Here is a 12797-nt window from a genome sequence, read left to right as displayed (position 1 = left end):
TTTGAGCGACCAGCTATTAAAAAATACGATCACAACTTCTATGTAAATGTCACCCTGCATAAAAGCGGCTTTGGTTCTACCCATACACACAACAATCGCTAGCAATATCCATATTATAAACTATACAAGCTTTATAAATCGAGATATGGCATTTCATCAGAATGAAGTGGTTTTCTACACAAATACCGCAACACTGAATATAGACAGTAATTGCAGGGTGGGTATTAACAGACCAAATGAGCAGGTACACATCGCTAGCGGTGTAAGCTTGTGATGAAATCACGTAAGATAGTGATTCAGCTAAGGAACGTGGTATGAAGCAGATATTTACAACTTCCTGTTGCAGCCTCTACATATTTCTCACGCTAACAGACAGTATTTGTAACACATATTATCCTGATTCCATGTCAAAGGTTCTGCGATCTGTTGACTGGGATATGGGTAATGGAGGATGATGGTTGATTGAGAATGAACGCATACAGTAGATGGTGTACTATGCGACGAACCACTTCAAAAAAATTAATGCTAGATTGAGATTGTAAGGAAAGTACAAATTACTATGACCAATAAACTGGCTTTTTCAGATCTATAGTGTTACACTTTCTGCGATTTAGAATCAAGTCTTTCCATTGAGCCACATACCTGCATTGGATACTATGGAGATGTCTTTTAATAATTACAGCCACTAGTTACTCATATTCGTGGCACCTTTTTCTAACATATCTGCTACCATAAAATTCCAACATAGTCTTTAGACAGTCCACCTGCATCTATCTTCGGATTTACACTGTGCAGGAAGCAGAAGTGAAGATTTTGTATGATGCAGGATATGAATTGTGTTTACTACATCGATGTTGTATGCGGTGATATAACCCTGTTGGAGATCGGTTAGACGCTGAAAAATTCAAGCTTTCTTGGTACACTAGCAGAGCAGTGTAATTGATGAAGTGTCTTTGGCGATAGTTTCCATATTTCATGATATGTAGACCACTTTCAGGATGTAACTGTCAATGCAATATGACTGCTGTACGTTTTTTCGATCTGTACAATAGTTTTGCCTCTGATAGCCTAGGAACTTGTCTGTCTTCAGAAAATGGTGGACAGTGCCCTCACACCGGCAGCAGCAGCACCTATTTGGTGGGTAAATTCAGTAATAACTAACCAGAATGTTTCATTCACAGGAAGTTCCATGTCATCAGTCACAAGACATCCCTTGTATGAGGCGAAGGAGCCTCTACAGACTGGTTCAAACAATACAGGGGCACGGTTTTTACAGAACATTTCGTGATGTTTGAGAGTCACATGATGTCTTCTTTGTCCAAATGTTCAGAGGCAAGTCCAAGCTGACAATCCTCCTCTGGTTCATGGACAGGTGGGATGTAGGCTCCCACCTGCCACTGATGCTTAAGAGCATATCCAGACCATCAGCTGTAGGACATCGAAACTTCACCAGAAATTCGAGACCCTTTTGTCGTCTGTAGGAGAGGGCTTCGAATTCTGTTTGTGTAATTGTTCTGATTTTCCCGTCTGTGCTTGGACACCAGTGTGTGCTTCGAGAAGTGAGGAACATCCCCAGCAGCTGTAGGACACAAAGTTTTTGCTATCTCTGGCAGTGCCTTTAAATAAGCAGCTAAAACTCCAACGTGGTGAGCGTTCTGTTTAAGAGTTAGAGAGATATTTCTTTCGACTTCCAAATATCATCGTTTTGGGATGTAAAATGAGATATTGCAGATGATGTCAGTTTAGGGATCTGTTTCGCATAGGAGCGTGTTAAGCGTCTCAGAGAGGTTTCACAAGAGTGCAGGGGTCTTTTTAGAGGCTGCGGTCAAGTGTGTGGCAGTATACACCGCAAAATTGAGTCAAACAACTGGGCAGAGATCTTTTTGAAAGTATATTTAGAGATATATTGAATTGGATTAACTCCTGAAGTAGCTTATGCTCAAACACCAGGGAAGGAAGTGGTATTTCCCACAAAAGTGCATGGAAGTGTCTCATGGATGGTTTCACAAGTGTACCATGATCGTCTTTTAGAGTCCATGCTCAAGTGTAGTGGTGGTAGTATTCCTTGGAATAAAAAGTGTAATTACATGGAAAACTGTTTAAAATTCTTTGGTCATCTGCCAAGCTCTCTCACTCTCTTTGTGCAGTGGTACATGTAGTTCCTGTGACATCTTGGAGTTATGTATGTGGCAATATTTCGCACATTGCGTAAACACCAGATGCAATAGCTCCCGAAGCAATTCGTGTTCAAAGCCAAAGGGTATCTGTGCGCCGGGGAAGAGAGCAAGGAAGGAATGTGGCAATTTGCAATGCGACAAGTTACTACAAAGCACATAGTCACACTTGCAGCTAGTTCGTTGCGTTGCCGTGAGCCCAGCGTGTGGCTTCTCCAATAGCACACACGACTCTGGGGTGAACATCTTGCCCCTTGCTCTTCAAGACTGACTGGATTTTTATCAAATGATCTATAGTTACAGCACATGAATTTATCAGCACGAGTTGCGAAGTATGACTTATCCCCATCCTGCTGCACCTTCATTATTTGATGACGCGTATTCATCATTGTTTTCCAAACTTCTTACAGGTGGGTGTGGATACAGTCCTCAGCTGCATGATTACAGCTAATATACCCATTCAACTCCTCCTCCAGCACAGACATATCATAATTTACTGTAGATCACTGGAACAAAAACCATGCCCAGTTCTTGGGGGGGAAAACCACAGTAACACCTGTCCACAAGACTGGTAGAAGAAGTGATCCACAAAACTATTCTCCAATATCCTTGAAGTCGATTTCTTGCAGTATCTTAGAATATATTCTCAGTTCAAACATAATGATGTATCTTCTTCAAGCCAACCAGCATGGATTACATAAACATCGATTATGGGAAACCTATCTTGCACTTTTTTTACTTGACTTACTGAAAGCTTCCGACAAAGGCACACAGGTAGATGCAGTATTTCTCGATTTCCGAAAAGCAGTTAACTCAGTACCTTACCTACATTTATTACAGCCACTAGTTAATCATATTCGTGGCACTCTCACGTCTCGAGACGGTGGTTCGTCGCATAGTACACCATCTAATGTATGCGTTCATTCTCAATCAACCATCATCCTCCGTTACCTATAACCCAGTCAACAGATCGCAGAACCTTTGACATGGCATCAGGACAATATTTGTTACAAATACTGTTTGTTAGCGTGAGAAATATCTAGAGACAGCAACAGGAAGTTGTACGATCTTATGGAGTATCAAGTGAAATTTGCGACTGTAATGACGACTTTTTGGTAGGGAGGATGCAGAATGTTATCTTGGTAGGATATTCATTGTCAGATGTGTAAGTAACTTCATGTGTGCCCCAGGGAAGGGAGTTGGAGCCCTTAATGACCTGCAATAGCTGATTGCTATCTTATAGTTACCAAACTTAACAATTGTTAAGTTCACTCTCAGTAGCCTAATGTTCACGCAAACCAAAAATTTCAAACTAATTCTCGAGTCCAAAATCATTTACAATAAACTGTTTATAAATCACTCCTTGAATATTCAGAGAGAGAAAATTTTTACACCAAAATGTTATTGCTTTCAAATTTATCATTTTGTAGAGAGGCTATAAAATATTTTGTGCAACACTGGACACTGTTTGTTCTACCCTAGCTCTATTCCCTTCTTTTGAAGGTATTGTTGTTATTGTTACTGCTTCTGCTATTGCTGTCTGTGCTGCAGATTTTGTTGATGTTTTTACCACAGTTGGTGCAGAAGCTTGTAGTTTCGTCAGTACTGCAATTGTTGTTGATACAGATGCTGATGTTAGTTTTTAATTATCTTTCAACTTGATTAACAAAGGTTATATTTTGCATTCCATGTATTATTGAGTTATCAAGTAACAAATTATAATGAAAGAATGTAAGTACAGCAAAATCTCACCAATTTATTGACTTAAACTACACCTTACTCACGAAGAAATACTTTCTTATATCTATATAACTGCAGCTTATTCCACCAAATGTAAGAGGATATAACATATTTCGTGCTTAAGAAGCATACCCTTCTGTTGTTGTCTGTCCGTATTATGATACGGACTCTGTGTGACACGTAAAACTGATCACATGATTTGCCCATTCTTACAGTTCACTCGACTTTCTAATACTTGAATATTTTTGTAAATGTAATTATTTTCGCTTCAAAAGCGAATATTTTGCCGATTATTGCCGTTTGTGGTTCACATGTAGCAACTATTGTGGAATTGATTTCTTCTGCACTGGGAAAAGGTTTTATTTTCTTTGACGTTTTATCATCACGTCTGTGTGGCTCTACTTTCAGCTACAGATATGGTGGGTTGTTTTGTACGTCAAATAATGTAGTTCTGCAGTCCACACGAGTTTATTATTCTCTACATCCATGAACTGGTTTTGTTTGGCGTGTAGCGAAGAAAACTTAAAATTATATAAAAAGATAAAAACGGTCTTTTTTGGTAAGATCTTCTCATCTGATACTCACTAGCCATTTCCTGCTCCTAAAACGAAACGTTAATCATTAACACACACATAGTTTGCAAACGCATTCTGGTGGTATATTTTAGTAACATGATGGTATATACCTCTCAAGGTCTTTAGGAACCTCCAAAAGACAGATGAGGTGTCTTCTTTTTTTAATTGCTGCAATTTATTGCGCTGCAGCCGCTCTCGTTTGTAAAAACAATAATTGTATAAACCAAAATAAACAACTACTATTGGCTCTCACGGTCGCGCCGAACTCAACAGATCTACCTACTGGACGCTTGGCGCGCTGCTGGCGCAGTAGGCAATAAAACTGAGGCGAAGTGTCGCGACTTGTTATGTTAGAATTTGGTTACTTCATGGTTAAAATCGACTACTCGAAGTGTGTGCACTATTTTTGCCAGCCTGAATATTATAATCCAACACGACACACGCGTATCTATGAAGGCAATGATCTATTTTACTGTGCCAAGTGCAGTTTTTCTAAATGTTGCACACCGCGCATGCGCAGAAACAGGGATTATAGTGAAATCTACAAACATCGGAAGTTAACCTATTCTGACCGAGGCCATTTCTATAATAAAAATGTATTTTATGTTGTTGTGTCTTCTTTATCTTTATTGTGATGTTCACTTTGTTTTCGTGGCACACTGAACTGTTACAAAACGCGGCGGCTACTCAAACTTGGAAAAAGAAAAAAATCCCTGAGAATTCCAGATGTGAGGAAGTAGACGGTGTCAAGAAGCTCCTGATAAATTAATTGTGAGAATATGGAGGAGCAGCATACGACTATAATGGCTTTTCTTTCCTCTCGGCTGAGTTATATACCAGCCGTATGCAATAGCGTTAGTGCAGTTTTTAAACATCGATAGTTAATATGGAATAACATCCATGCACTGAACACACTTTGAGATATTAAATATTTTAAAATTGTATGATTTTTTAAGCTCAATAAAATTCAATGTCAATGCTAGGTTAAAAACACATAATTCCCTGAGAACTCCTGAAAGTCCCTTATTTTTTCCGGAAAAAATCCCGGAGAATTATAGGTTTTACAGAAGAATGGCTACCCTGCAAAAGGACCTGATATAGTTAAAAAACACTAATTTACGTTTTACAATGAAAGAGCCTACATTACTCACAAATAAAAACGTAAATACATAAACTTGTTTAATTTCAACACCGAAAATGTCAAGATTATTTGACAAGAAACATAATTTTCGATGTCAATTTTAAGAAAAGATACCTACAAAGGATAAAGAAAATAAAGCTATTTACCGTGTTCTATGATTGTTTCATGCGTTTGCAAATATATATTTTTCAAGCAAGTAACAGTACGCCTAGGTGTTCTGAAATGTTTGGATGACATTTTTCTTAGTCCTTCTGTCCTCAAGAGTGAAGAGAGTTTACCACACGACCTTTGACAATAACTTGCACTATCAGTTCTGCTTTGGTCATTACCATGCTCTGTTATAATTGCTTGTTTCTACATTTTGTTACTATATTTTGATTTTTCGTGAAAAGTATAGTCCCTCATAACTTCACTATCACCGTTCAGATCCCAACTGTACAGCGCTGACATGTAAGCGAAAACAATGACTCGAAACAGTACAGCAATAAAACGTCACTGGTGCTGGAATAGATTCATTGTCTTGAGCAGTCAAGTGGGACAAAAAACCGATCGTGTAAAAAGAGATCAATGGGTCGGCAGCCAATGGGAACAAGTTCCCTCGGAAAAAACAAATTATAAAGCCCTCGCCTTCTGCTGTAGTTACAAATCTCTCTGCTGAATAGCTAGGATTAGTTGTTTTTCCTTCTTTTTCTTTCCTTGACCCGAAAACGACCAGAACGATATTTAGAGAAAAAAAAGTCTGCCAGGCTAAGTGACAGACTACAGATTTAAAGATATCGGGTTCGATCCCAGGTCAGTCCTACTATTTTTATCGATCTCTTATCACTTCTTTAATATCTGAAAATGTTAATGTGAACAACGTCGAGGTGCACCTTGGTTCGGGGTCCATATTAAATTATTGGTAGGAGGAAAGCCGGCTTGCCATCTTCAACAGAGCCATGCCAATTACAGCACTGTCGTGTTCCAACCAGTCTTGGGGTAGGCAGGTTTTTTATTTTTTATTGTAGTTTCTTCAACAGTGGTCGACATATCGTTTTTTAATGCATCCCATAGAAAGATCACAGACCGTAGATTTTTCTTCTTATTACAAACATTCTCTGATTAATGTGTGTTTATTTCGTCGCAAATTAATGGTAAAACTGTTGGCCATTTAGGCCACCCTACAAGTTTACGAGACATCTGCGTCATTGACTGACGAGTTTTATCTCATTTAACTTTATTTTCTTGTTGTAATCGTAGCGTTTTCCATATTCTGGACACAATTCTGTTTGCCATTTCGAGGCGAGAAATCTCACATTGGACTCTCATGCGAAACGATTTTAAAAATGTGAGCAAGTAAAAGAAAACTTCACACTCATACCGGATGCCTAAACGGCGTCAGAATTCAACACAGAACATGTACTTTTCGTCCGCTGTCTCAGAGTTACAGATCAATGTACGGAACTGCGGTGAAGAGTAACTAAATAATTACGAAAAACCTGCCTCGATTGCACAATGGTGTTTACATAGGTTTCAGCGTGGGTAACCACGCCTTCTTCGGAAGAAATATAAAATATAATGATTTTTCATAATTATTTCGATACTTATGATTGCCGACGCACTGCAATGCTGAAAGTTCGCTAACGTAACTCATTCGTGGAATCAGTTTTCAAACATTGGCGTAACATAACGAAAAAGAAGACCTGTTGACTAAAGGGTGAGATATATCCTTATATAACAGTTCATCCATGCACTTTCCCCTTCTTAAGTAAAACATGTTAGTGAGTATGACACGATTGTGTGGTACTGCAATAAAATAATTATGTTTATACTTTGACAATAACAGATATGCAGCAATAAGACTTATTTTATTTTCGAGTGCAACTAATTCGCAATTTTTTCTAGTGGTAAAATCTTCTTTAATCTGTGACCAGAAGTCCACAACGTCAAAGAAGCGCAGACTCAGCTGGTACGCGCATTAAATGTCAGCTGTTGAACACGACCTTGAGCGTAGTTCCCTCACACGGCGTATGGGAGACAAGACGTGAGAACTGATAACGACTTTATTGTCCTATCTGAGTGCGTGTTGGCGCAATTCCGAAGTGAACAAAATTAATCCCACGACGTGTGCATTTGGTCCATGACAGATAGTTAAGCAGAAAACTAATTTTTTTCGCTGCACCACAAGCGCTCGGTGCCTGGTGAGAAAGCATACGTCAAACATCTACCATTTCCCTGAAGTACACGTAAATTTTCGGTCGTCTTTTCACAGAACACCTAAACCATTTTCGGAATATACAAACTGACAGAGAAAGTGTGCTCCTACACAAAATGACAAAGATTAAAGTAATAGGTCTACTAATTATCAGTTTTGCTGCAATGTGCACGTAAGTACGGCAACGTATTTTCTTTATATGGAACACGATATTTTTAATAACTCAAGAAAATTACCTGGGCGATTTATCACTTCTGAGTGGAATAATGCCCAACTACCTACATTTCTGGGCGCATAGTTATCATACTGCTCTTTGTCTTTTACTTTATTTGGTTCACAGGCATGTAATACTTGTTTATACCAGGTATGATATTTTTGTTGCTTCACCTAATAAGAGTTACTGAAATGAAATCCTGTTAACTAAGTCCTGATTGTGCCAAAAGATTACATGACATTTCTTCACTATATAAAAAATGACAATAAAATCAAGATCATTAGCAGGAAGTACACACAACTGAGAGAACTATAAATGTCTTTTATAAATCTTTAAGCAAACAGCTAATGCTGTTATTACTTTTAAATTTATTTCTCTTAAATATAATGATCAACTTCAAATTGCGTACTTACCTCCAAAATGCAATGACAGAGCAACAGTAAGTGGCAAACCAAAATAAAAATGAAACTGCGAAACAACTTCTGTGTGCGCACAAATTGTTTTTTTGTTTTTCATACAAATGCACTAACAGGAGATGACGTTCAGGAACATAAAATGGCAATTACGCTTCTTTACACTTGCAATATACAAACACTAACAAACACTTCATGATTCACAGCACAAATAACTCAAAGGAACATGACTGGGATGTACTTATATTTACTCAGCACTGGCCAGTAACTGTCTGTTTGCAGTGGAAAGAAAAGGAAGAGCAGCATACTTGCAGTTTTCCACCTGTAAAGAACATCTGGACCATTCATGGGATATGGTGAGTATAACAACATTCTGTACATAAAATTTTAGCACTTGAAACAAAATCAAACCATACCTATATACTGTCTCACTGTACAATGTACAATACATAACAGGTAGAATACCCTAGTTTTTGAAATAAAAACAAAATATGATTCACAAAAATATTTCATATATGTTCAAATACATATAATTTAGTTATTTATGCATGCTATGAAACAGTAAGTTACTTAGCTTGTGTCCCCCACTCATAATGCAATTGCTATACCTTCTTTGGAAATTTCCCATAATTTTGTGCATTATTTCCAGGAACCAGTATTACATGAAGTATTTTGGAATATACTACAGACCCCTGCTTATAGCTCTTGTAAGGACCAAAAGCAATACAACAGCAGTCTTTTTTTCCCCCTATGATTCTGCTTTGAGCAAACACAATTCTCTTCTTTTTCATTCATACATTTTGACAGTGTTGCACCATTATTAGTGGGCTGCTTATTTTCATAACAGCACATACTGATCTGTGGCAACTGCAGTACAGCTTATATTTTGGTACAGTTGGCCATCTGTGATTTCCACATTATTATGCTGGTATGGCAATAGGTAATACTTATCACAACATAATTTGGAAATTGCTTAAACTGAACAGATACATCTAGATGGATAAAAAGAATGACACACTATTGTATAACTAGTAAATGAAAAGAGGGAGTAGCTATATATCGTAGCCCCTACAGGTAAGCAAATATTGTGTCTATTGGGTCCTTGAATACTGTGCCACAAGTTTGCATATATGAACTCATATACTTCTTGTACTATTGGACTGTGCTTTATTTTCCGACCAGCAGGTCGCAGCAGATTTGTTGATGGATCTGCCCTCTACTTTAGGTAACATTCAAATGAACATGGTTAGAGTTTTAAAGTTTTGTGAATTGTCCAACATTTTTGTTTCAAGATTTTAGGGAGACAATTTTCATGTACTAACAGATCTCATTTACAGCACCTTTTACTCTTTCTCCGATTGTGTGGTCAGTTTGAGTGGTGGGAGTGAGTGAGTGCATAGTTGTCATTTTATAGGTTTCCTCGTCACTGTATGACAACATTTTCAAAATTTTACTACATGCATTTCTTTCAATGTGCATAAGGGTGTTGATAGAGACTGATAAAATAGCTTCACAGATTTAGGTGCAAGGGCAAAAAATATGTGGTTTATTGGCTAAAGTGTACTTATGGTATTTGGCAGTTCTTGTTGCATGCTATTGTTGGCAATCTGTTGATGTTCAGTGTTAGTCTGCAGAAACCTTATTTCTTTGGAGAGAGAATGTGAATTTATTATACTGGTTTTAGATCCTGGTGATAGATCTAGATATGCTGACAAACTGCCCTGTAACATAGCCCAAGGCCTAGGTTGGATTGGAATGTGATAATTTGCTTGTGAGATGGTAAAGTCAACAAAGTTGAACACAAAAATATGATCACCATAATAAGATTGATGTGCAGTGTAGCCACATGTTATTTCTGATTTTGCCAAAATTCTAACCTAATAGAACAATATTACAGCTAACTTCATTTATGAACCACAGAAAATTATGAACAAGCATTGTTTGGCTTTCGACATAACTGCACCTTTACCACTTTACTCGTACATGATGGTCAAATGCTGACAATAAAACATACTAAGAAAAATTCTGCATAAAAAAAACACACACAATGACTCTGTCACAGAGTTTACAGATTACTTAATTCTGAAGATATTTACAGAGGAGACATCACTGATGAAAATTTAACTCTTTCTTGATATATCCTTTTAGAACTTTAAGTCCCTTATTCCTCTAAAACACACAAAGTAAAATTAAACAGAAGTAGGGAAACGGGGTAACTGATATGTGGGATTGAAGGGCTACACTGGGCCAGGAAGTGAAATGTGTGCCTAATTCAGAGAAGCCTACAGGTGAAACTGCACTATAACAACTCTGAACAAGGTTCAAGCCAGTCATAAAAGCCATGGACTGCACACAAAAATGAAACACTCAAAAAATAAAGCAAAAGCAATCTGGAGTATTATTATTCAATAAACTACTAAAAACATGCGAGGTGAATGGTGTTAAGTTGCAACACACAAGCTGACATACTGAAATAAAAATGTTATTAGAATTAAGTAAATACTGTCACACAGTGGTAACAAATACTATAAACTTCTGCTAACAAGCAACAAAACAAAAAAAAAAAGTCAGATTTGCTTAAACTGATATTGTTCATGTACACACACACACTTAGGATAAAAAAATACAGCTTCAGAGGATATTACAAAAGTCATTATATGATAAGAACTAATAACTTCCTGGCTATGATAATATTTTAACAGACATAAAATCTTGAGTCTACTTGACAGAACCACCCATGGGATATATTTGCACTAACAACAGTAAATAACTTAGAGGCGAAATGTCCTGTCAGGTTTAAATATGCATTGCCAACAAATGTCTGAAATCACAGGGATGAGACTTGCCTCTAATTTCAGAATATGCATTCCAATCTTTCCAAAAACTTCTGAGAAATTGACCTATGATTGAATACTGACTCCTTTTCACAGCACTATTTTCTAACTGCTTTTATATTTGTTTCTTGTCAACAATTCTCTGCAAAAAAAGCCATGTATTATATCAAAAATCAAATCCTGTCAGAGGTAAACAACGAATGCAATTCTGTCGATATATTTTGTGTCCTACTCAAGGTCGCCAAGGGTGAGAACCTTGGAAACTAACATAATATTGCATGAATGGTATCTCATTTGTATGGATGGAGTTAGATTCATAAAATGAATGGAAAGGCTGCAAAGACAAACTGTATTACACAAGTAAAATTAAGCTCATAAACATGTTATGTTCATAAAATGTCACCCCTCTAGTTCTGGTACTGCAACTGTAACTTCTAGTCTCCAAAAATTACCTAAACCTATTTATTTATTCATCCAGGGATCAGCTCACAACACTACAGGATTTGGAAAATCCAGGATGGACTAATAAGAATATTACGAAGAGGATAGATCGTTACTCAGCATATAGTTGAGATGTTCAACCACAGACAGGCACAACAAAAAAGACATCTTAACAAGCTAGCTTTCAGCTAAAAAGCCCTCTTCTGAAACAGAACCCCCCCCCCAACCCACACACATAGATTCGTTGAAAGCTTTCATGTTTAGCGGTCTCATGCGCACACAATATCTACACTTTGTTACAAGGACAGATGATTGGAACCATCCCAGCATTTGGCTCACATCTTCAAATGCCACAGAAAACCAAAAATCGGGATGGCTGGAAAGAGCCAACTCCATCCTCCTGCATACGAGGTCAGTGTCTTAACAACTACACTGCCTCATTCGGTTGGCCCCTGCTGTACAATGGTCTTCTGAGCACACTCAATTTGCACAAAATAACTTGTAATGGAAATGAAATGAGCGTTTGGCCGGGAGGCCCCTTATGGGGCAGGTACGGCCGCCTTGGTGCAGGTCTTATTACATGCAACGCCACATCGGGCGACCTGCGTGCCGGATGGGGATGAAATGATGATGAAGACAACACAACACCCAGTCCCTGAGTGCAGAAAATCCCCAATCCAGCCAGGCCCGTACGACAGCAATCCATCATGCTGAGCACTCAGCTATCGGGGCAGACAACTTGTAATAGAAAAACACAGTTTTGCAATGCATCACTATAATCGTGTAATTACAGATGAGAAATGCGAGGGCATGCCTCAAGGCTCTCGAGACCTTGATGAATTTCTCATAAAGTATGCCTCATGAGACTCTTGGGAATGGAAATATGCTTCTGACATTACGATTTCATGGCTAGGTGATAGTCTGATGTCAACAATAGGCTTGGAAAAATGTGGAATGATCAACAGGCTGAGAAATAAACAGATCTGTGGCTGTCTGTTCATAGCAGATATTTTAAGTGCAACTTTGTGAGCCTACAATTCCAAACACCACACAAGGAATATTCATAATTTT

At 37.9% G+C, this 12797-nt stretch overlaps 1 protein-coding gene and 1 long non-coding RNA gene across 3 annotated transcripts in view; one reads left to right on the top strand and one right to left on the bottom strand.

Moving 5' to 3' along the window:
• Positions 1–7597: 7597 nt before the first annotated feature.
• Positions 7598–12797, top strand: part of LOC126416686 (ribonuclease Oy) — a 61304-nt gene continuing 56104 nt past the window's right edge. The window contains exons 1-3 of one of the 2 annotated variants that reach the window (XM_050084491.1): positions 7598–7810; positions 7882–7996; positions 8658–8807. In XM_050084491.1, the coding sequence (XP_049940448.1) occupies positions 7941–7996; positions 8658–8807 (206 nt within the window). In that variant the 5' untranslated portion in view covers positions 7598–7810; positions 7882–7940. Of the gene's footprint in view, positions 7997–8657; positions 8808–12797 lie in introns of both variants that reach the window. The other variant, XM_050084490.1, reaches the window with a different exon arrangement.
• The window catches only part of LOC126416687 (uncharacterized), a 30794-nt gene continuing 26515 nt past the window's right edge, over positions 8519–12797 (bottom strand). Inside the window, exon 3 of the long non-coding RNA XR_007575494.1 lies at positions 8519–8773. This is a non-coding gene — a long non-coding RNA (uncharacterized LOC126416687). The remainder of the gene's footprint in view (positions 8774–12797) is intronic.

Source organism: Schistocerca serialis, chromosome 8, assembly GCF_023864345.2.
Source record: "Schistocerca serialis cubense isolate TAMUIC-IGC-003099 chromosome 8, iqSchSeri2.2, whole genome shotgun sequence".
NCBI lineage: Eukaryota > Metazoa > Arthropoda > Insecta > Orthoptera > Acrididae > Schistocerca > Schistocerca serialis.
This window is presented reverse-complemented; position numbering and strand designations above follow the sequence as displayed.